The sequence below is a fragment of the Megalops cyprinoides genome, chromosome 6 (assembly GCF_013368585.1).
Source record: "Megalops cyprinoides isolate fMegCyp1 chromosome 6, fMegCyp1.pri, whole genome shotgun sequence".
Taxonomy (NCBI): Eukaryota; Metazoa; Chordata; class Actinopteri; order Elopiformes; family Megalopidae; genus Megalops; species Megalops cyprinoides.
The window spans coordinates 31,801,293-31,823,701 of NC_050588.1; the positions used below are offsets into that span (position 1 = coordinate 31,801,293).

The 22,409-nt window shown below is 42.3% G+C and overlaps 2 protein-coding genes across 4 annotated transcripts; both read right to left on the reverse strand.

Annotated features, from left to right (window-relative positions):
* Positions 1 to 749: 749 nt before the first annotated feature.
* Positions 750 to 9,687, reverse strand: npepl1 (aminopeptidase like 1). The gene is made up of 12 exons (XM_036531664.1): positions 9,508 to 9,687; positions 7,997 to 8,182; positions 7,299 to 7,469; positions 6,183 to 6,272; positions 5,951 to 6,032; positions 5,368 to 5,510; positions 4,866 to 4,943; positions 4,659 to 4,759; positions 3,348 to 3,471; positions 2,705 to 2,881; positions 1,427 to 1,537; positions 750 to 916 (listed from the first exon to the last, which is right to left on the reverse strand). The coding sequence occupies exons 1-12, from the start codon at positions 9,655 to 9,657 to the stop codon at positions 755 to 757; spliced, it is 1,575 nt and encodes a 524-aa protein (XP_036387557.1). The 5' UTR covers positions 9,658 to 9,687; the 3' UTR covers positions 750 to 754.
* A 2,797-nt stretch (positions 9,688 to 12,484) lies between these two features.
* stx16 (syntaxin 16) lies at positions 12,485 to 21,992 on the reverse strand. 3 transcript variants are annotated; one of them, XM_036532057.1, is made up of 9 exons: positions 21,578 to 21,992; positions 18,508 to 18,519; positions 17,748 to 17,855; positions 17,154 to 17,294; positions 16,506 to 16,668; positions 16,190 to 16,281; positions 15,475 to 15,618; positions 14,676 to 14,756; positions 12,485 to 14,212 (listed from the first exon to the last, which is right to left on the reverse strand). In XM_036532057.1, the coding sequence occupies exons 1-9, from the start codon at positions 21,656 to 21,658 to the stop codon at positions 14,108 to 14,110; spliced, it is 927 nt and encodes a 308-aa protein (XP_036387950.1). In that variant the 5' UTR covers positions 21,659 to 21,992; the 3' UTR covers positions 12,485 to 14,107. The 3 variants fall into 3 exon arrangements, with proteins under 3 accessions (XP_036387950.1, XP_036387949.1, XP_036387951.1); XM_036532056.1 differs by having other exon boundaries at positions 21,527 to 21,992; XM_036532058.1 differs by lacking the exon at positions 18,508 to 18,519.
* Between the last annotated feature and the right edge of the window lie 417 nt (positions 21,993 to 22,409).

A 22,409-nucleotide genomic window follows, 5' to 3' on the forward strand; every position in this document is an offset into this window, starting at 1 on the left:
ATATATGCTGTGAGTAAATAAAACAAGACAGACAATTTTCTTACATCTTTATTACCAAGGTCCAGCTTTATCGATCATCATAAGTCATTTTCCACCTCTCCAGAATTTGGCATCAGAGTATATTTTTAACCAAAAAGAAATGTTTACAAGATCATCTGAACAAAGCCAAATTTCTCTGAACTGTTATGTCATGGCAAGAGATATTTAAGATGAGAGTAAAACATGAAAGCTTACTTTAGTTCGCAGCCTTCCAGTATCCCTTTGCATAGATGGGATTACATTTCAATCAGTGTTTCATTCTCTGTCTAACCTTGAGACATCTTGTAGTTTTAAGCATTAACAAAACATTTATGATACGTTTTTGAAGACTTGAAGTGATAAAAGACAAAGACATATTTTTCTATCCCTGTCCTAAAGGGGGCAAATCCCTTCACAGGTGTACAGCATGCTGTTAGATCCTTTAACATCGGTCAATCCCGCCCACCTGCCCACACAGGACATTTTCAGCACAGCGATGATGACAAACAAAATATCATACAAAGACATTAGTAAAAGACTGCAAAAGAAAAACATCTATTCATGTCAGGAGTTTGGTAAATTGATTGAGCTAATCGGCTTCTCTTTGAAGATTGGAATCTAGACATGGAAATGCTTTTGTTTACGAGAGATCAGTGCCCGCTAGCACACAGTGGAGGACTGCAGGAAGGTGTTTGGTGGAAGTAGTGGTGAAGGTCGGAGAGGGTGGGGGGGGGGGCTACACCAATCTCCTCCTCTTGCAGTCACGTTCCATCTGCTGATCTCCAGGCGAGGAATCGGCAGCACCCAAGGGGGACACCATGTTGAGCATGGGGTCCTCAGAGGCCTGGCCAAACAAGGCTAGCAGTAGGGCCACGCCAAACCCGGTGGCACGCTCTCCCTGCAGAGGGGGCAACAAGACAGGCAGCAAGCTCACTTCCGGTTGATTACCTATGTCATCCAACAAAACCAGAACTGAGTACAAGGGAAGCACTGCCCCAGCATTAATGGGTCCTAAAACGGGATTATATAATAATCTGCACATTAATAACAAGACAGAGATGCCCACACAAGAGGAACTGAAGTTGCATGAGAGGTATATTAGAGGAAAATGAATTCACACTAAGATCATAGAAGTCTTATTTATGTAAACCGTGAAGTCTGGTCTAGTAAATTCATCACAGCAATAAAGTCATTTTTACCATTTACAAATTGGTTGCGTGTTACAGGCACAACAGTCTGTAACATTCCATTGTGATGCTATCTAAGGTTATGTGGTGCATATCTGCCACAGAAGACCTATCAGTATAAGGGCAAGTGGGCAGAAGCAGTTCATTGTACAGCTAATATATGTGCATTTATCCGGTTCAGAGTGTGCGTGCAGTAGGTTTTTTCAGGTGGCAATACTCACAGCGTGGACAGGGGAAGCAATGTCCACATGCACCCAGACCCCAGGCCAGTCAAACCCTAGGTGTGAGCCGATAAAAAGGCCAGCACAGGAGCTCTGAGCGTTCTCGCGGTCCTGGTTGATAGTAAAGTAAATAGATATATAGAGTATACGATTACTCCACCAAGGCCTTATCCCTGACTAATGTTACAGAAGAGGCTAAACTAAGCATAACAGAACATTTTACGTTACTACAGGGAAAAGATGGGTATGTGACAGGAGTGATTTGTCATAAAGCACTGTGATGATGTAATGATAAGGTCTGGCTCATGCCTTAGGTCACGGATTCATTTAACCGCTTCCACTTCTTTGTAAACCTTGCATAAAGTAATAGAAACAGCTCCTAAAATAAAAAAAGGTCTGAATTTGTCCATTTTGTGCCAAGCAAACAAACAGTACAGGAAGCCTCTTACAAGTAGTGTGTAAATACAGTGTATTAGCCATGGCACAATTGAAAAAATACAGGTAACGTAGAGGAATATTCATATGACTAATACAATAAATACCATAAAATCATTTGCATATCAAGTTCGATGTACCTCAAACAGGAAGACCTCTATTCTCGTTCAGATAAGAATCTTAATGGAAACCTGATCTCTTGCTGGCCTGGGGCAGTTTCAACTGACACATGATCATCATCTGACATTTTTACATTTTGAGGTATGGAGTTCTTATTTAAAGGACAATGAATGAACTCGTACATGCTCTTGTTTCCTGAAACCCTGTCTGACAGCCCAGACTGTATTTTTACTACTCCGATTAATCCAAATGCTACTACAAGGATATCAACTAACACAAAACTCAAATTATACAACAACATGTTATATAATGTCCTAGCCTCTCTTCATTGGCTTCCCATGACATACTGAACAGGCTTCAAAGTTTTGCTCTTTGCACTAAAGCACTAAATGGGCTACATCCTTTTAATTGAGCAAGCTCATTACTCCACATGTTCCTGCTAGACTCTAAGAGTCTCAAGCAGCTGGCTTCCTGCTCATCTCCAAGATTCAAAAGGTACAACAGGCAGCAGGGCTTTTTTCAGCACAGCCCTGAAATTATGGAATGACTTGCCTCATAATGTGTCAAAATCAGGGACTACCCCAATATTTAAATCTGGACCAAAAATGAATGTGATTGATTGCACCTATTCCAATGTGGTGTTCAATTCAAGCACAACGTTGTACAGGAAAGCGCGTACGTGGACAGGAAGGTGCTTCAGATGGACGAGGCCCGGACACTTACGGCCACAGAGTTCTTCATGTCTGCCACGGCGGAGGTGAACTCGCTGAAGTGCAGCTCGGGGCAGTAGACCAAGGGGTGAGCCAGGTCGCCGCTGTTGCGCCCGGCGCGCACGCATGCCGCCTCCCACTGCTCGCTGTTGGTCATCACAGCAGCGTGGTACTTCCCTGTGGAGATCCCCTGAGAGCACGGTGAAAACATGTGGCTGTTCAAGCTCTGCTCAGAAAAACTCCCCTTACAGTGCAATCGCAATCACAGCCACGGTGTACAGGAGAAGGGCAGTCTGATATGCTCCTCCAGATAATTTTAGGCATGCATCATTTGCATTAACAATCCTCACTGGTGACTTGCGAGACACCAATTTCACAGCCCATCCATCTATGTCATTATTATGGTAATATTATTGTCATGCTCTTCTGCAGATACAAACATATATCCAGATCAAGGATACTGGGCTAACCCTGTACTCTGTGCATATATTTAGTCTAATAAATGGTATACTGACACGTGACCTGAGGGCTCTTAAGAGGATATACTGGTTGTTAAAATTAATATTTGCACCTGGTCTAACATGATTAGCGATATTGTCTGATGGTCTGTGGTTCAATAGCCCCAGCAGTGTCACTCTCGGGGACCCTGCACGTACCTGAGCTCCTGTCAGGGTGGCCATGTCCAGAATAATGTCTGCAGCCAGATCCTTGCTTGCATAGACCACTCCATCTGACAGCACCAGCCTGCCCTCTGCATCAGTGTTATTGATTTCCACCGTCCTTAAAGAGGAAGCCAGCAACATTTCAGCAAGAAAGCTCGAGATACAAAACATTTCTGAGTCCATAAACTAGTTTTGTGACAACTGGATGGGCTGTCAGGGGATGGGACAAGTATACTTTTCGAATAGCGACCGGAGCATATTTGTTTCCATTTAGCTAGCCCCCAAAAAACTAGATAAGTGTACTGCTCTGACAATGCTTGACAACGACAGTGCAGGCAACTCCTGCAACGCGGTGCTCAATAACAGTGAAGTTATTCACTCAGTTGCGGTTATAGTTATGCCAACTCGAACTACCGGAAGGTTCTGTACCTGAGACACTCCAAACCACAAACTGCACCTGCTACGCATGTTTGTGCAAAACCTAGCCGTAACATAAAGCCCATTATACATTCTTCTAGCTTCACACCAAAGCAGACAACGAGCCAACCTGAAAACTGTTGTAACGCCCACACCCAGAGCCTTAATCACAGCTTCACGTTGCCAGCAATTCTGATCAATCATCACTTTTTGCATTGTTTTCACAATTGCACACGCTGACATTTTCCCACTTCCTGTTATGCTTGTTTACGTGGCCCTACCCTGACCAGATTCCCAGTTGTGTTGTAATATGGCTAAAAAGACCAGGTCTGGAAGGTGATTTGCAGAACCTAAATGACAAAGCAGTCCTCAGCAAGCACTACGCACATGCACATGCCATACACACACACACACATGCTTTTTACTGGAGTTTGACAGGTGGCTATACAAAAATAAGACAGGCGGTTGGATTAGTGGGGCCATATATTCAAGTGTTTGATGTGCCACCGATGACCAAAAACATCACCTACACAGTTGAGTCATTTGTCATTTTCGAATACAGGTGAATTCAGCATTTTCACTTTCCCCCTCCAGCAATAGCTAGCTCTTTGGTTCAAATATGTAGCAGTTACTTTTGGCTAAATTGCTGTCCATCTGTGCTGGTCACATCTAGAGTATGTATAACTTGGGAACACTGCCCCAGCAGGAGAAGATGACATAGTTAGCTAATGTCACTGCCACCAGCAGCTGAGCTAGTCATCACCATACATGCACATAACATAGTGCTTGCTTAGATGTTCAGCCTCTGGTAATTGCCTTCCAGGCCTGGTCATTTAGCCACAGGTTCACTTATACCATGTATTTCAATGCCACATTGGAGACACTCACTTTCCAGAATAGAGGGTGTGGATGTCATCAGGCCTTGTGGCAGTGGGTCCCACAGCATTCTCAGCCAGGCAGAAGATGGCATGGAGGTTATCCTTGAAGCCCTGAAAAAAAAACAGGCGCAGATCATTCAGTTTGTTTACTGAACTTATCTCTCTCATTAAGAAAGTTCTGGAAGAGCTTATAGGGACGCACAGTGGCAGATCTCACCTGTTTGACAGCAGCTCTGAAAGCTCCAAGAATGGCTGCAGCCCCTCCACAGTCTCTCTTCATCCCTGGCATGGTGGTCTGAGTGGGCAGAAACAAGGCCATCACCAATCACACCTCTGAAAACAACCACTAATGCACACAGGAACACCTTGATTTAACTTCTTCCTGCCCTTGGATTAACGCTCTTGTGCAGTGTACAAATGTATGCACGATACTTAAGGCCTTATGTATTGTAAGTTGCCAGGGTTTGCAAAAAGAATGGTACTGTGTACACAACTCTGTACTGATGGGTAATCAATTAACCACAAAACACAAAATTACATAAAAATTTCCACTTTTGGACATGGCTTTCACCCAAAAAGAGGTCAACTACACTACACTGATCCCCCCCCCCGAGCATGTTTCATCAGTGCATGCAGGAGAGGGTTTAGTGATCTTAAGCACTCTCCTGCTAGTAGACTGGCCGCTGCCTTTGTTCCGCCTGGGCACGGCAGTGACTTACCTTGCCTTTGATGCTGAGGCCACCTGTGTCGTACACAATGCCCTTGCCCACCCACGCGATGGTCTGAGTGGCCCCCTCTGGTGTGTGACTGAGTACAGCCAGAGCAGGAGGGTGTTCAGCAGCCTTCCCCACCCCATAGATCCCTGAGGAGACACATAACCCAGCCATCAACAACAGTCTTCTTTAAAAAAATAATGAAAAATATAACGGGTTATGAGTCTGCAAGGTTTCAAAACACCATCCATTATGTTACATTTCAAAAGGCAATGCAAGGACTAAAAATCTAGACAATTTTTAATAATTTTTACCTATACATGCACTGACACACTATGCCCGCTGATGCAGACTCGCACACGTGCTCTTACACACAGTCACATGCCCTGACACAAACGCCACACACAGCCCCCCCCCCAGCACATAAGATGACTTTTAGACTTATGAAAGTGCCAAAGCAGGGCAGCTTTTGCTTTAGAATGGGGGAAGTGGCTATTCCAGTTGATTCACGTGACTAAATAAGGCATCACGATTGCAGTTTTCAGAGACTAACATGGTTACACCAACAGGAAGAGAAGGTCAGGAGTACCTCCAAAGCCCCTCTGTTTGAGCTCCTCTCCACGAATGATAGTGGGAGTGATGCCTAGCTCCATCCCCACGGCCTTGATTTCCTACAAACAGGCACATTCAGATAGTTTCAAGATCACACACGTCCTTTGGAAGACTGCATTTCCCCATACCGTTGCAGGTTTCTGAACATTTGCTTAAAAACTCCCAGAAATGTTTCAACCCCTCGGCAACTTGCTGAAGGTCTAACTCACCTCCAGGAAGTGGTCGGTGTTCATCTCGTTGCAGGGCGTGTCCACAATCCGTGCTGCCAGTCTCACCCCATCTGCTGCATTGGACAGGCACTGGAGGGGACCAGACACGCAACAGCCACAGACATCAATCAGACACTGGTATTTCTTATTTTAGCCGTGGCTGCCTTTGGCACAAAACACTGCTTTTAAAAAAATATGTTATTTTATTTGTGAACACTGGGCTTACTTTCTAGCTGCCTGAGAAAATATTCTACAGTCAAAAAAAAAAAGACTCAGGTTAGTCACCCAATGAACAGATTAAACGCTATAGTAAACTAACATGGCCGAGGATCACTGCACAGTGCATTGTTTAGAGTCAAATAATCTAATGTTCGTTAATGGCAAATGGCAATTCTTCTGCAATAAAATAAAAGGCATCTATATTATTGGCAGTCATCAAGCTAATTCAGCTCACTGCATCAATTCCAAAGATATTGCTTACATGTACAACAAAAAACAAAACACAATGTTACAATGTCATCTTTGAAGTTAGTTCAACTTTTGGCAGCTCAATGGGAATAAAGTCCAAATATCCACCAGACAGTAAGCCAGCTAGGCAGCCAACTGATTTTTTTTTTTTGTTGCTCCTTTGTATTTGCAAACAGTGTTATGTTCTCTCTCCATGAGGAGCCTAGGGCCTGTTTTCAGTGACAACTATGGACATTTTAGATAAACATCTGAGCCCCAACATCAAAAAAAGCTGTGCACTTTCTTCTTTCTTGTGCACTTCCTGTATCCCCTATGAGATGCCCCGCCTATGGAATGTTCGACAACAGGGACTGATTTCTGCGCAAACTATATGGAGTTCAATTAGTGTCTCATTACTGTAATTATTGTTTGCCCCACATTTCATGTCACTGCGGTCATAATCAGTTACTTATAGTGAGAGGCATTCCTTTGTTTCCTGATGATGCAACCAAAATTTATCATTAAGGCACAGTTCATAAATAGACAGATATCTGTATTACCACAAGCAATGCAGAAGAAGCAGATCAATAATGTGACTACTTAACACAACAAACGCTGAAACAAAGAGCAGGCAAATTACTCAGAGACGGGGGATGCAGTGGACAGTACCTCCAAGGTTGTGTGGTCCAGGGGTCCGTTGTCCTGGCCCACTGTGATGAATTCCACCGTTACCAATTTCTTATCTGTCCTGCGGGAGGCAACGGACCGGCGGGAGAAAAGAGGGAAGGCCCTGGCGATGGCACAGCCTGAGGCAAACATTTCTGACTGCTCGCACACCATCTACACACACACACAGACAGACATACAGCTCTCAGTGCTGTGCACCATGCCCCTCTGAGTGTAAGAGCAGCGCATCAGAGAAATCCAGACGTTTTTTTGGTTTAACATACATAAATTTGAATATGACATTTAAAAACAAACTTAATCCTGTACAAACAGGCTAAAGAAAATTCTACTGTGTGTAAGGCTTCACAGCATTCTATGTGTGAATTACATTACATTATTGGGTTTTAGCATCCAGAGTGACTTACACAGGTTTCAATTTTTACATGTTATCCATTTATACAGCTGGACACTTACTGCGGCAACTATGGGATAAGTACATTGCCAAAAGGTGCACAGCAGTTCCCCATCGGGAATCAAACCAGTAACCTTTTTGGCTACGAGTCCTGCTCCTTACCACTATGCTCTCTGTGAATGTGTGATATGTAATCACACATTCACATGGAAGAGAGGAAAGAACAAAGTGTGATCCAACAGGAAGGGGGTGGAGCTCGGAGGGGAAGTGGAGATCTGCAGAGACTAACCAGGATGCAGCGACTCGTCCCGCCTGGCAGGCAGGTGCGGACCAGACGAGTCAGGAAGTGGGCGGAGGAGGGGCTGTTGTGCCGGCTGACCCGGGAGGGCAGGGCTGCGACCGTGGCATGACTCAGGTAGAGGGGACAACTGTCGGTGGGGTTTGGGTTGAGGGCGCTGAGAGCCGCCTGCCAGGTCTGAAACAAAAGCACGCATGAAAACAGGTGGGGAAGAAAAAAATCAAATATGTCCAATGATTCACTTGCCACAGTGACATATATAACGTATAACGCAAAGAAATAACGTACACAATTCCTGTAAGAGCACAAATATACAAATAACGAAGCTGTGTGAAAATGCCTTTTAGGGCCTAGGTGGAAACGTTTCCTTGCCTACATTTAAGTCAAGGTGCAAAGGGCAACAAATAGGATCAGCTGCATTTTGTTCTTAACCGAGCTACAAAAGTCTACCACTGCATCAGCAGATTTTCCTTGTTAATGTTTTGCCACAGTCTGATTCACGTAGACAGGAGGCTGCTTAGCAAAAAGTATGCCACTGAAATGATGATAAGCAGAAAAGAGAAGACAGTCTCCCACAACTCCATTAACCCATCTCAATTTCAGCTGTGCCAACTTGTGCTGGAAAAAAGAGGCACGCTACTGTAACTCTTTCAAGGCTCCGAGTGGTGTAGATTACACCACAGTGAAAATGCACAGCTATGTTACTTCAGAAGCACACAGGAACATGACCGTTGCACAATGAACCAAAATGTTTACCAAAATAGTTTTTGCCCTGCAAAACTTATGTGCCACAGCCAGATACTCCTGGGCATTCCAGCGTCGCATGATTTACCTGACTCGGCACTTCACAGAAAATCTGACAGTGCTGGATGACATGCAAAGGCTAGATATGACTGGCTGAATAGTGATCATACCATTGCATGCGAGCTAGCTATAACTCTCAGCACGAGACTGGTGGTAATGACTTCTTTAATAGCAAGGTTATTGCGCATACAAGCGAGTGTTTACTCCCTATCCACCATAATACAAAAACTTCAGTATCCAGAAACGATTAAGGCGGGCTAAAAATCCGAACTCGTGTTTACGGTTAGGTTAACCAGCAAGTGACCTAGCCCAGCTAATTGCTGAAAATTAATCTATAAAGTATCAAACGAAGACTGACCTCTACTTAGCATTTGCCAAACACACAGTAGGTACTTGCTAGCGAATTAGTTAATGTATGCCTATCGCCAAAGCACCGTGCAATGTCCAGGCAGTCCACAACGGCTATACCTAACGTCATCGCTTATGTCCGCTAGCTGGTGAGATATGTCAAGGGTATCGAACCCAACCGTAGTCAATCGAATCGTTCTGATTTTGCATTCACACCGCTTTGCCAGCTAACTCGCTAGATAAAACGATGGCTACCTACTCCGGCTAACAAGCAGTGCAGTTGAAGCGTAGGGTAAACTCTACTTTCACCTCCTTTCAATTATTATCATTTTTAACTTAAGATCGACTACCTCTTTGCTGATGACTGGCTGCAATTTCCCCTTCACTTGCGCCCAAGTGACTTGCTGAAGGTTGCTCAGCTGGCCAACGATAAGAATCGGGCGGTTCTGTGGCTCCGAGTCTCCAGCAGATGTCTTGAACTCAAGCACCACATTCGCCATCTTTGCACCGAAAGACGACAGACCGGAGCACTTTGACCTCGCGTCGAGTCTCTCTCCCAGGCCCGGTGATTCCGCCTCTCTCGCGAGCGCTTAACGGCGCATGTTTTCAAAGAGTCAGATAACCATCGGCCATGTTTGTGAGGACGGTGCCATTAGGCACTTGCAATGTTCTTGCCAGGCCTGTTAAATAAAAAATACTGAACACACTTTTAGATTCCGTACTGTTTTTGAATTTGGAGAAGTTATGAGTTCACCATATTTAGCAGTAGGGTAAACATTTAAATACTCCTTCCAATGAAAACAGGACCATTCAAGACCGATACACGGACAATCGATATGACAATGCTTTCCTTTTAACAAGCACAACAATATTTATCAGTATATAGCTATCATATATTTAACCTAAAATGCTGTTAGTTAGCATGATGTTCTCAAAAGAATTAGCTATACGAATTACTCTCTTTACTCCTACTCCTTACACATGTAGCTGACTTGCTCACTGGTATCATTTTAAAAAGTCGCAATGTGGGGGCAGACATTTTTGATTATCATAATTACGAGGATGTATCAACCTCATCGATCTGCGTCCACCGTCTGTCCACTCAGACTAAAGACCAGAGCAGGTCCTCGCTGGGCTTCACTCAGTGAGGTATATAAAAAGGGAGACACTAGTGTAAACGGAACGAGGCCAATGAATAGTTACGTTCCTTTGGTGTGCTAATGTTTTTGTTGATTTTTCTTGTTATTTCTTACCCTTCGTGCTCCATTATCTTGTGTATTGAGCGTGGGAGAAGTGTTATATGAATAAAATAATTGCTGTCAGTGGAAGTAGTAGTGGGAGTGGGTGTTAAAATTGACAGCATTCTTGAGTAAGACCGTCGCCTAATCACCTTTTTGAAATTTAAAGTGAGTAAATCTCAACAGTGACTTATCGCATACCCTATCCATTGATGTGTAGGCCCACATTTAAGTCTGCCTGAAAATGATTGGTTCAGGCCTATTCACAGGTTGCCAAAATGCGAATATGTGTTCTGGTTAAGATATGATCTGAGGCCAATATTGGGAAACTGCAAACTTTATGACAGAAGTAGGATTAAAAAGGTAACGTTCTACATGCTCTGTAAAATATTAGAACATGATATTAACAAGGACGTATTAGCCACATCGGGTATTTGCTTTGTCAACTAGACGATAACCTAGTTTTTACACCGACAGTGATTCGGATGACCGAGTCAGCACAATATGGTCTCTGATTCACCGATCATACGACTTTTATGAACATGTATTTCAATTCTAAGACAGGAAGAATGTATATGGGAATTTACGGAGTAAATAATAGCAATCTCATTTAAGTGCAGACGGTCAGGAGGACTTTTTCATTCTCAGTATTTTCTGGTCAGGATTTAATCTCCGGGTCTGGTAATTGGTGGTTTAGCGCCATCTGTGTAATTTTATGGTAAACGCTTATGGTTATTTACTTTTAGTCTGCATGATGTGTGTTTGTTTATAAACTGACAGAGTCAGTGAAATTCATGACCAACTGCGAAAAAAACTTTTCATAACTTGGAGCCAATTTTTGTTGTTTGTATGTAATCTTGAATTATCTCACTCTCTACCGTAAACGTATCTAGCATTATAATTAATTGTTTTATGGATGCTTTATGTTGTTACAAGTGAACCGAAAGTCATCATGGGCCTTAATGAAAATGTATGTCATTAATTGCGTGATAGTCATCCGAAAATTGATACCAAAATCCGAAGCAGGGTTGCATAAAAGGAGAAAGCATAAAACACAGTATGTTTATGTAACAGTAGCTTCCTCCGGCTCTTCTTCTGAGCATGTATTTCGGTGTTTCTATCAGAATGAAATTGGTATCAATAACCCGGGTCTCTCCCCTCCAGCCCACTGTCCTAAATCTGTCAAACTACGCCATCTTTGGTCACCTGATACTAGTTTCTCAAGTTTTTCCACTGTTGGCATAGACCATGCCACAGAGGTTTTTTTTTTTTTGTTTTTTTTTTAACAAAACTGAGGTCTATCACTTCTTCACTTCTCCCTTTGACCCAAACCCGCAGAGCCGTTGTGAAGACCAGCTTCGCAGCTCTTGGTCCTTCCTTTGCCAGAATGATTTAACAACTGTTGCAACTGGCTGTGTTCACTCTGCAACATTAGCACCTGACCTTAAAAGGTCTGAATTGAATCTTGGCATTTTGAACAATTATTTGCCTATACATTTGTCTATGAGAGCATTGTACTTAGTTGTATATGATGCCTCATTTTTCTTTTATCTTTTCATGTATCTATTTTCTGTGATTTTATTTGTGTGTTTCTGTAACTTTTTTTGGGGGTGTGTGGAAAAACACTATTATAATCATCTATCATCTTATTTATAGACACATGATGATGAAAAATCGGCTCAGTCGTATGATATCTTAATTCATCATTTCTACTTCAGCCCCAGTGCAGATCGTATGGTCTCTGATGCAATGCCAGTTGGTGTAGGTTTTGTTGGTTATGACATAGTAAACATTTCCCCACTGGAACACAACATAAAACAACGTGAGAGGTTAACAGCAGAACTTCTCCCCCATTGAGCTCCTATTGCCTTTGTTATGACTACAAGCCAGTAAGAGGTAGAGTGCCATTTGCAGATACCAGCCAACCCATGTCATAACTGTGAAAGTGCATTTATTAGGTTCCAGCTGCTTCACCATAATTGACATGTTTCTATGTAAGCCTTGTATTTTCCATTCAAAAAGAAGGTAACAAATACACTGAAACTTATGCAAACATCCTTTTTTCAAAGAAAGATGACCAGCAAACATCTTCTTCCATATTTATTTTTTTTTAAAAATCTGCTTACATCCACAATCCTTATAAAACTTCAGCTAATATACAGTACCATTAGGACGTCAGCAGTATGTTCACACAGAACGTTACAACACCAAGACCAAAGATTTTACACTGTACTGTGCACAACCGAAACTGGATTCTGTATTGAATATGGAAGTTAATTTCACCCATGATTTCTTCCGATCAGTTGCAGAAAAGAAGTAACAAACATAAGACATCTACACTGGAATTAAAGTGAAATGTTTCACATAATTTTTCTTCCAAATAAATAGAAAATTACTTGTCACACAGAGGAGACAGCAGATAAAACTAAGTTGGAGCGTGCATAATTCCAGGTTTGACATTTTGAATAGTATTATGGGTTGGGTCTCTGTGCTGTGGTCAAAAGTGACCATTTCTTTTGTGCACTTCAGGTCATATGCTTAAGTTACTCCATATCTGTTTACCTTTAAATCTTTTGCACGGTTGCAGCTTGATTTTAAATTTCAAATAAATAGTGTCATATTTCATATAATACAGAGTAAAGTAGTTTGACATAGATGAAACCAAACTCCTCGGTCTTTCCGTAAATACATGCCAGGAAAAAAAGGATTAAGGTGAAAGCAGGAAGCCGTTATACTTGTACAAAGGTGGGTGTGGAGAAGGCATAACACTGGCCAAGAAGAGTTAGAAGGGCAAGAGTAAGCTGACAATGGCTGTCCATCCATACTTGCAGGTCTCACTTTCATGATAAATGACACGTAGGTGTCTTTAACATGTTTTTTCAATGAAAATGAAAAAGTCAACAAACAAAAGATCATTTATAACCACTCTTAACTCTACAGATGAAGAGCCTCTTCACCCATGAGACTGACTGAACAGTCCAGCTTGGCGATTGAGACCCTGGCAGAGTAAAGGGAAAAAAACACAGCAATCTTCAGAGGTGAGAGCCCACAGGTGATGGCGTATGAAAGCTCTGACAATGCGGACGGTGTCCCTCTCGCTCAGGCTTCCATTCAGTGCAGTGCCCAGGTCTCTTCTTTCAGTAACAGACTTGGGGAATGGAAGCTTCAAGGAAATTCACGGCCAGATCAGCTTCAGCAGGTCAACAAATGTGGCAGGTAGCGCCTTGGTCACAGTCATGCTATATACAGACAGGTTGGTCCTCGGGAGGGCAATGGAGAAGGTATCACTGTATCACATTATCTAGTGTCCTCCAGGGGGAAACACATGGAGTGCCTTTAGTTAGACAGATCATGACACTGAAAGACGTCTCAGGGAACAGGGTCAGGTTGCGGAAATGTGGGCGAGCAGTTTGTGTGCGTCCTGACTGCCTCAATGCAGTGATAAGCAGCACCACTTCTTCGATATACCCCCTCTCTGGGATCATGCATTATATACACACAAACACACACCTGGAGCCCGCAAAATGAATGGTGCCAGCAGGACGGGGCGATTTGATTTTTGTTAGGTAGGTTTGGTTTGATTTAATGTACATTCAACAAAGGCAGCTTTGACCGGGAGTACTTGGAGAGCCCTCATACGCAAACACACACACCCACACACCCACACACAAACACATACATTAAACGCACACGTCGAGAGACCAGGGCTGGATTACGTCAGCTTCACTCCAAATAGAACAATTATAAGAATGACAACAATGACAAACAAAATTAAAATGACCAGCATCTTGCGGTTCTTCTTCTGATACTGTTCTGCCTAGAAAGAAAAAAAAAAACAGAAATTACAACACTGATAGAAGAGTTGTCTTGGTTCACGGGATTAGACTGCTTTAGAAGACAAGCAGCTACCATCTTCTGAAATAGTAAGTTTCATACAGTTCCACGGGTTGTAATCAGATTTGAATTGATTTTGAATAAAAAGCTTTCGTAAGGATTTTTCTACGGTAAATTCGTATCACTGTTTCAGCCTTTAGTTCCCAGTTCTGATAAATACAAACATGCATCTAAGGAAATATTAAATTATGTAGGGGCCTGTGAGCTCTGAAAACAGTGCTGAAGGTTGGCTCCTTTTTGTGGTGTCTCATTTCAATGGGGGTAACATATGCATCCTTTCAATATCCACCCCACCGCCACAGTTTATCTGAAACAACTCCACCAAAATAAAGCAAAAGAAAAGGTTACTACCAAACCCGCCATGATGTTGGGCGATTGGTCCTTACCTTTTGTAACTGTTTTAAACCGTCTTCTGTTTTCACACAAGCTTGCTCCACATTGAAGTCAATTCTGTCTAGTACTGTGCCCTGTAAGCGGACGAGAAAAGGAATCCTCATTGTCCCAAGCTTGATACTGACTGTGACCAAAAACAGCTGTCTTAACAGAACGAGTATCATATCAACCACCTCCAGCTTTGAATAAAATCTGCATTCAACAAAGCAAAATCCATCTAACAGTTGCATGTATGTAAACAGTCATCCACATGGGGGGGTTCATTAATAAGCATATTCTTCTAATGGCATATGGTGAAGACCAGGGGGTGGTAACACAGAGTGCTGATGCAATCACTCAATGAGACAAAAGATTATCTGGCTCTCAAGGATCTCATTCAGATCCAATCAAACTCCATACTGATGAGTAATAATTGCAAAGTCAGAGCACATCACTTTGAGGTCTGTTATGAATCGTCTGAAGATTGAACTCAAAACACGTGGATGGCAGATAAGGTACTCAGAAAGCATCTCAACTAAACTTTAAACATATTACCCCATTTATTAAACTACCCACAGCAAACCTGTTAGCAGTTAACAAAATAAATGAATTGGCAGAAAATCAGGACAACAGTTATCAGTATTACTCTTATTGTATTCTTGTTGTTTTAAATGATTTCAACTAATACAATCAGTTCAAATAAGCTAATGTTAGAATAATGACATCCTAGTTGACACTGAAGATGTTTTGTTGTAATTGCAAGAACAGCATCTTCATAGACACACCTATACATCTTATGGCACAAAGACAGACCTGCTCCACCACCATGCCAGCCAGGTCTCGGAAGATCTCATTGAGGTCGGAGATGGACTGAACAATCTGCCGAATCTCCCGCTCCCGCTCCTCCACCATAACCGTGTTTTGCTCTACCAGGACCAGCTGGTCATCTGTGAAGCCCTTTGGGGGGAGAGACACAGAGGAGGAGGTCATGCCATTTTAAACCAAAACCACTTCTGAAAAGAAGACCTCAGACTCTACTGAAAATTAGCAAATCTCTTGTCAAGAGGACTGTTCAGATCCCCAAAAGCTTGCATATAAATCTTGTATATTAACAATCTTATTATAAGATGTGGTTTCTATATGATAATCTCCTAACTTGCAGCTGCCCGTGCTTTATTTACTTACGTATGCACGATACAAACAAAATGTGCGCATCATATAGCTGACATAATTTTCACATAGATTTTTTACTTTTGGCTTGTTATTTGGCTTTTGGTATGTATATGCATGTTTACATTAGCAATCCTTTACATCAACATAAAGCTTCATGTTTTAAAACCATACCTAACTAAATTTTGAGGAAAAAGTAGCCAGTGAAAATCTAAGTAGAGAACATTTCAAAGTGGGACTTGGTTATGAAAGTGTGTCTTTATTTGTGTAATTATCCTATGGGCTGCATTGAACTGTAGCCTGTTGTGCCAGTAGATAATACAAGTCCAGTATGTGTCACATAGCAGTATCCACTCACCCGGTCATACAGTGCTATGTCTTCATCCTCTTCCATAAGAGGCCCAGACGTGTCAAAAAAGTGTTTGGACCTTTCCTCTCGATTCTTCATACCTGCAAAAGGTCACAAGAGCACTGCATTTATAAATGGCTGGGTGAAATGTTGAGATAAAGCCAGGAGGAGGAAGTGGGAGCCCCTGAACAAGAGGAAGACAAGGAAACAGAACTTAACAGAACATGATAAAAATGGGAGAAAAAAAGACGGTGAAAAAAAGATGCTTGGGGTAATCTGAGGAAGTGTGCAAAACTGTGTCAGTCTGCGGCCTCAGGCTTCTCACGTTTCAGGTAGCTGGACTGCGTGTGGCGGAAGTTAGTGGACAGGTCCTGCAGGCTGTGGGCCAGGGAGGACACCACGTTCCTCAGCAGCCGGTCCTCCTGCTCTGTGCAGTGCCCACAGCGTGACTGCAGCCCCGTCACCGCACGCTGGCATCGATGGAACATCTGCGGGCAGGGAGACACCACACTGGAGGTCAAAATTACATAAAATTACATTGCATTACTGTGATTTAGCAGACACTCTTATCCAGAACGACTTGCATAGGTTACAGTTTTTACATGTTATCCATTTATGCACCTGGATATTTAATGAGGAAATTCTGGGTTAGGTACCTTGCCCAAGAGTACAGCAGTAGTGGCCCAGCGGGGAATCGAACCAGCAGCCATTCAGTTACAAGCCCTCCTCCTTACCATTACGTTACACTGCCACCCTAAAAATAGCATCCAACGTGGTGCTCGAACCCACAATCCTGACATTAAGAGTCTCACGCTCTACTGACTGAGCAGTAGAGCGTGAGAAGTTGGCAATTTTCTTCTGTATTTTTTGTTACACTATTTTTGTTGCTGTCTGGTCAGTGCTGATCTGTGAATTTCCTTGATCTGGCCCATCTGTCGCATTGCTCTGTGTGGGTCTGGTCTGTCCCCTTTACCTGTGTGATCTCCTGTGTGGTGATCTCGATGGCGTGCTCCTCCTCGCTGCTGTCGTCCAGTGTGGGTCGGTTCATGTGCTTGTCATGCAGGCTGGCCAGCTCCTTCATCTTCTGCCGGATCCGTGTGATGTCATACTGAATCTGCATGAATGTACAGCGTGCGATTAGGCCATGGGGCACGGGAGGACATATGTTATGCTGAGAACAGCCACTGTTTCAGCATCATAGACAAACTGAATCAAATTAATACTGTAGGTCACTGCATCTTACGTTCTAACTTGTATTGGTAAACCCTAGCAACATCATAATCACTATCACATGCCATATGATATAAAAATGCAAAACAAAATAATTGGATTATTATGTTTTACAAAATAGCCTTTAAGAATATGAAAGGCTAGACAGATCTCTCATGTGCAAGGCAGATTCTTGATTACAGCTGAATTTCAACAAATGAACTGAGTGCTGGGTTGAAAACCTGCCCTAAAGAGAGTACAACATACAAATGCTTTGTAAAGCATGCATATAACAGTATAAAATCCACCCAGACCCCCAACCCTTCCCACAGTCTTGCTGTTTTCCCACAGCCCTTACCTCATCCACCCCATCTACCCATTTGGGAGGCAGTCGTTTGGTGACTCCAATAGCAGCTTCTGGGTCCAGACTGATCCCGGACACCAGTGCCATGCGGTCATCGGCCAGCTGCAGGACGGGGGGGGTGGAAAAATAGAGGGTAGGAGACAGGGAGTGTGTAGGGGGTGGCATTTGTTAATGTAATATACCTTAATGTGACATCACATCACAAAGCCCCACACAGGTATGATTCTCTGTTGAAATAAGCAGCAAAGGTGAGTCCATTTTTAAATATACTGATCTGAATTCTGATCGGAACAAAACACAACTGCAGCATATGAAGCCCGCTCCACCTCAATACTGATGACATCTACTTGATTTGATGAGTTTAAAAATACAGTATTACCACAAGGGAGGGCCACTACTAAAAATACATCAAGAATAATAAGTGATTAAGTGACGAGTCTTATTTCTACTGTGGTCCTCGGGTATTGGAAGTAAGGCAGAACAGGTTTAGTAATGTACATATGACACATGGAAATGTATGAAATATATAAAAAATAAAAATAGTAATATATGCAGACAAATTCCAGAGGAAACAGATTGTCTCTGGTATTTCTCTGTCTATTAACCTTTTCTTCCATTTAGCCTCGAAACTCCCCAAGGTGGACTTAATTTGATTAGGAAGGATTTAATCTGCTGAATGTTAAGGGGCTACAGAGAACTCTGTCCACTACCCTGCAGCCACAGGGGCATCACTGGAAAAATAATCAGACTGTACCTCATCCAGCTCCTAATTTGATTGGTAGATCCCCGCACAGTCCCGTCCAGTGAGGAGAAAAAAAGAGAAGCAAGAGGGACAGGAGTGAGAGCAGATGAGCCCTGCAGTGATCAGCTATACAGACACACACTCCACACATCCGCGCACACACACACACACACACACACACACACACACACACTCGCAGGTCATCTCTAAACAGCGCTGCACACCACACACCAACTAATCTCATAAACCCTGCACTCCTAAGTCAATTCCCAAAAGATAAAAATGTACTTTTGCAATTCAGTTTCTATTTCATGGCTGTTTCAAGAAACTCAGTCTCTCACAAGTGCAGCTCAGGGCTTGTCCCTGTGAAGGTTTACCTAATGAAAATATCCGGTTAGGCATACATCAAATGCATCAATCACTGTCAGGAGCGACATCTTGGTATGTTTGGAGCATCTATCCAAACGCTTTCCCTTGTACTTTATCCAGCCAACTTAGAAATGACATTAAACTTTACTTCAATATGCAAGATAATATTGGCTATGTTAAAGCATTCATACTCATGCCCATAAGGCAAATCCTAATTAGATTATCTTTAACAGCCACATATAGGGGATTTGCTAGATTTAATTATACTAGCACAGCATAATCTGTACAATTTGGAGCTGATACAATGAACAGAGCTACCATGAAATGGAAAGTGAATTAAACACTAAAATAACTTTTCCCTCTAATCACACCACTAACCAACTCTAGCAAAATGCTGAATACCTATACCACTCGCATGCAGTTGTTTTTTTTTATGCAAACAGCAAGCATAAGTATGCAGTGAGAAAGACACAAGGAGACCAAGACAAGGCAATGCAACACAGCAAAACTTGAAGGAAGGGTAGAATCAAGGAGAGACGTTTCAGGTTATGAAGTTAATGATTGTTAATGATTGTTAAATAGATGGATCTGCTCTTTGACCTGAATGGAAAATCCACTTCCATTTTCCACATCACCTCGAGACTCAAAAGCACTGGCTGAACAAACCCAAGTAAGGAGGGAGAGAATGTGTCTTCATTTCTATGCGAAATACTTTATTGCCAAAAGCATTGGGCACAACATTCCACCGCTGTACTGCACACGAAGAGGCACAAAATAAGGAGCACCAATACTGTAGCCACTCCATAAAAACGCTGTTTGTTCTTTCAGGTCTGGTTTTTGCGTTTCCTACTTTTAAGAATAACAACTTTTAAATACAGACCCCTCCAACCCCCACACCAACATGAAAAAAATAGGCGCAATTCACAGATCAGCTCAGGGGATCATACAGGGAGTGGTGTCCAAGACAAAACAACATTCTTCCAGCCGTTTGCTTCTGTTAAAGACAAAACACCTTCAAAGGCAGGGAGAGGCGGCATGAGGGTGACAAGGAAGGGAGAGAAGGCCTGCAGCAAAAAAAGCTGTCCATATCCTACCCATATGTATAGGTTACATATAAGCTGAAAGATATTATTCTACTGTAATATTACCAACCTGCTGAGGCCTATTCAATCAGTAGTTGTGCCAAAACTGCCAAAATGCCTGTGTTTTATTATCTTATATGGCGTGTTATGAGAAGAACCAATTTCAGGAGATAACACATTTTTTTACTGCTTTGTGGTATTTAACATTCATATTGTTTGTGTTTGTTTCTCTGCAAATTCACAACAAATTTAAATATTATAGACAGGGAATGTATGCTATCTTGACAGCCACAAGCTAACAATAGTATTTCAGGTCAGGTATAAAAACAACATCAAATAAAACAATTCAGTAACTGGGCCAAATATGATATAGTATTACATTTCTGAACCTGGTTAACAATATCATCTAAATTCATGAAACAAAGATTACACACTACTGCTAATATGCATCAAAACAGACACTGACATGTGTGTTAAATGACTGGATAGTTCCTAAAAAAGCTATAAGTGTGTGGCTAGGTGAAAGTACAGTATTGCCGAGTTGCATCAGTACTTTGGAGGATAAAATTCCCGGAAACACTCAACAAACACTAAAGGCAAGCAGGCACAGCACAATAAAAGTGCATGCACAAACATGCAAACGACATGCAATGCAGTGATTAGCACTCCATGTTAGATGGACAATTAAGCATAAAATAATTTACATTCCATTACAAATTTACGCGAAACACGATAATGCACCATATGCATTTGGGAATTTGAAAGAATTATGTCCTCTCTAAATACAAAGGTACGTTGTTTAAATGCCAGAGTCCAGCACTTCTGCACCCTTAAGCGGACACTCACAGACAAGTACCACTTCAGCGAAGCAAACTGGTGACTTTAAAGGACTATGGTTAAATAACTAATGCTTTAAGGGAGTGATAGCTGGCTACTGCTGAACGACAGCACTTATGTTAACATACCAAGTATTACGTCCAAAACACTAGCCAGCTAGTAAACTAACTCCGTGTTTCTGTTTTAATCTGAGCAAGATCACCCGTTTAGTTATACTAACAAGGGTCGCTGAGTGAATCAAATTGAACTGGTATGACAGTTCAGACTTCTGATTCTTAAATGACAGATCACCAAACTAGAGCCATTTCGAACATCCTTCAATATATTGCTAGATAGTTAAGACAGCTAGCTACAGTCAAAACAATTAAGTTCCTTTTAGCAGTTAGTCTAGCTACAGACACAGTCAAGACATATTTTGGAATTAGTTAGCTAGCTAGCTTCTTCAAGTAAAGACAGTGTGAACACAAAGGCAAGCGTCGTTAAGGTGGCATGCGGGAGAACCGAAACAAGGCATTAGATAGCTAGCTAACAATTCCCTTGACTAGCTAAGTTAGCTAGTTACCACACACGACACGACACGCGGAAAACAGGTGCAAATATTACACAACCAAAACTCGGTCTTACAAGATAGGTACAGGAAATCGCTAGCTAGTTAAATTATGAATTATCTAGCTAGCTCAAAACACGCACACACCACACACCACAAATGTCAAAGCAATCCAGACGATTAACGTTAGACTCACCGCAGCATTGCTACGTGTACTCAGAGCACGACGGGGGTCGTATGTACTCACTTGCTCAGCCAATATCTGCCGGTTTTGGATTGCATTGTTCCGCATTAATAAGAAGGCATCGGTCAGGCGCCTAGTTGCCATGACTACCTCACACAAGAGGGTATTTACAACTATCAAATAACGGCGCTTTAACCAGCAGCAGCTGCTGCAGCTAGCCTGCTAGCTAGTTCGCTAGCTAGCTAGCGACGCAGGGCAGACTCGCCCACAGCTGTGACAGTACCGCACGAAACGATCCGATCCCCAATCCTTCACGGTTGCAGGAAGAATGGGTTGTATGTATCTCTATAAATACATTCATAAATAAAGTATTAAATACAATTCGATGCCGTTTGTCTTTTCTATCTAGATTTTGATCATTGAGAGGGTCATGTTACGGCCTCCGCGACGGAGAAAAGGTAAATAGAGAACTCCGCCAGTCCACTTCCTCTCTCTTTGCAGGGCGGACGTACGTCCACAGGATATGAGAAAGAAGTACCTACGGTGGCTCAGAGAGTCCAAAATACAGAAATCCCAGTCCTCTCTTAATAAACTTTGGCACAGCTGTACACTTTTACATCGGCTCGGACTAGATACTAGATTCAAGCGGACCGCCGCAATTAGACTTGGAATAAATGACAGTCAAAGATTCAGTAGGCCTATAGTTATATCTGCTACAACTCTGTTATCTAACTGAATATTTGGTGTCATTGGAGATAAACTAGGGTGTCCATTTAGTGTATCAAGTCTAATTGTTTATTGATCCACTCCTAGTTTTTTCTTTTTTGAAGCAGTCGACAGGTTGAATAACGCTTGAACAACAGGGTAAAAGGATCAATTCAAAAAGAAACATTTA

Coding starts and splice junctions, on each gene's coding strand:
- npepl1 (XM_036531664.1), bottom strand. CDS start 9,657: ATGGCGAATGTGGTGCTTGAGTTCAAGACATCTGCTGGAGACTCGGAG. Junction 3,472..4,658: donor CACACCCTCTATTCTGGAAA/GTGAGTGTCTCC, acceptor TTCCTCTTTAAG/GACGGTGGAAATCAATAACA. Junction 917..1,426: donor TTGCTTCCCCTGTCCACGCT/GTGAGTATTGCC, acceptor CCCCCTCTGCAG/GGAGAGCGTGCCACCGGGTT.
- stx16 (XM_036532056.1), bottom strand. CDS start 21,658: ATGGCAACTAGGCGCCTGACCGATGCCTTCTTATTAATGCGGAACAAT. Junction 16,669..17,153: donor CCACACAGGAGATCACACAG/GTAAAGGGGACA, acceptor CCCTGCCCGCAG/ATGTTCCATCGATGCCAGCG. Junction 14,757..15,474: donor CTGGCATGGTGGTGGAGCAG/GTCTGTCTTTGT, acceptor GTCCGCTTACAG/GGCACAGTACTAGACAGAAT.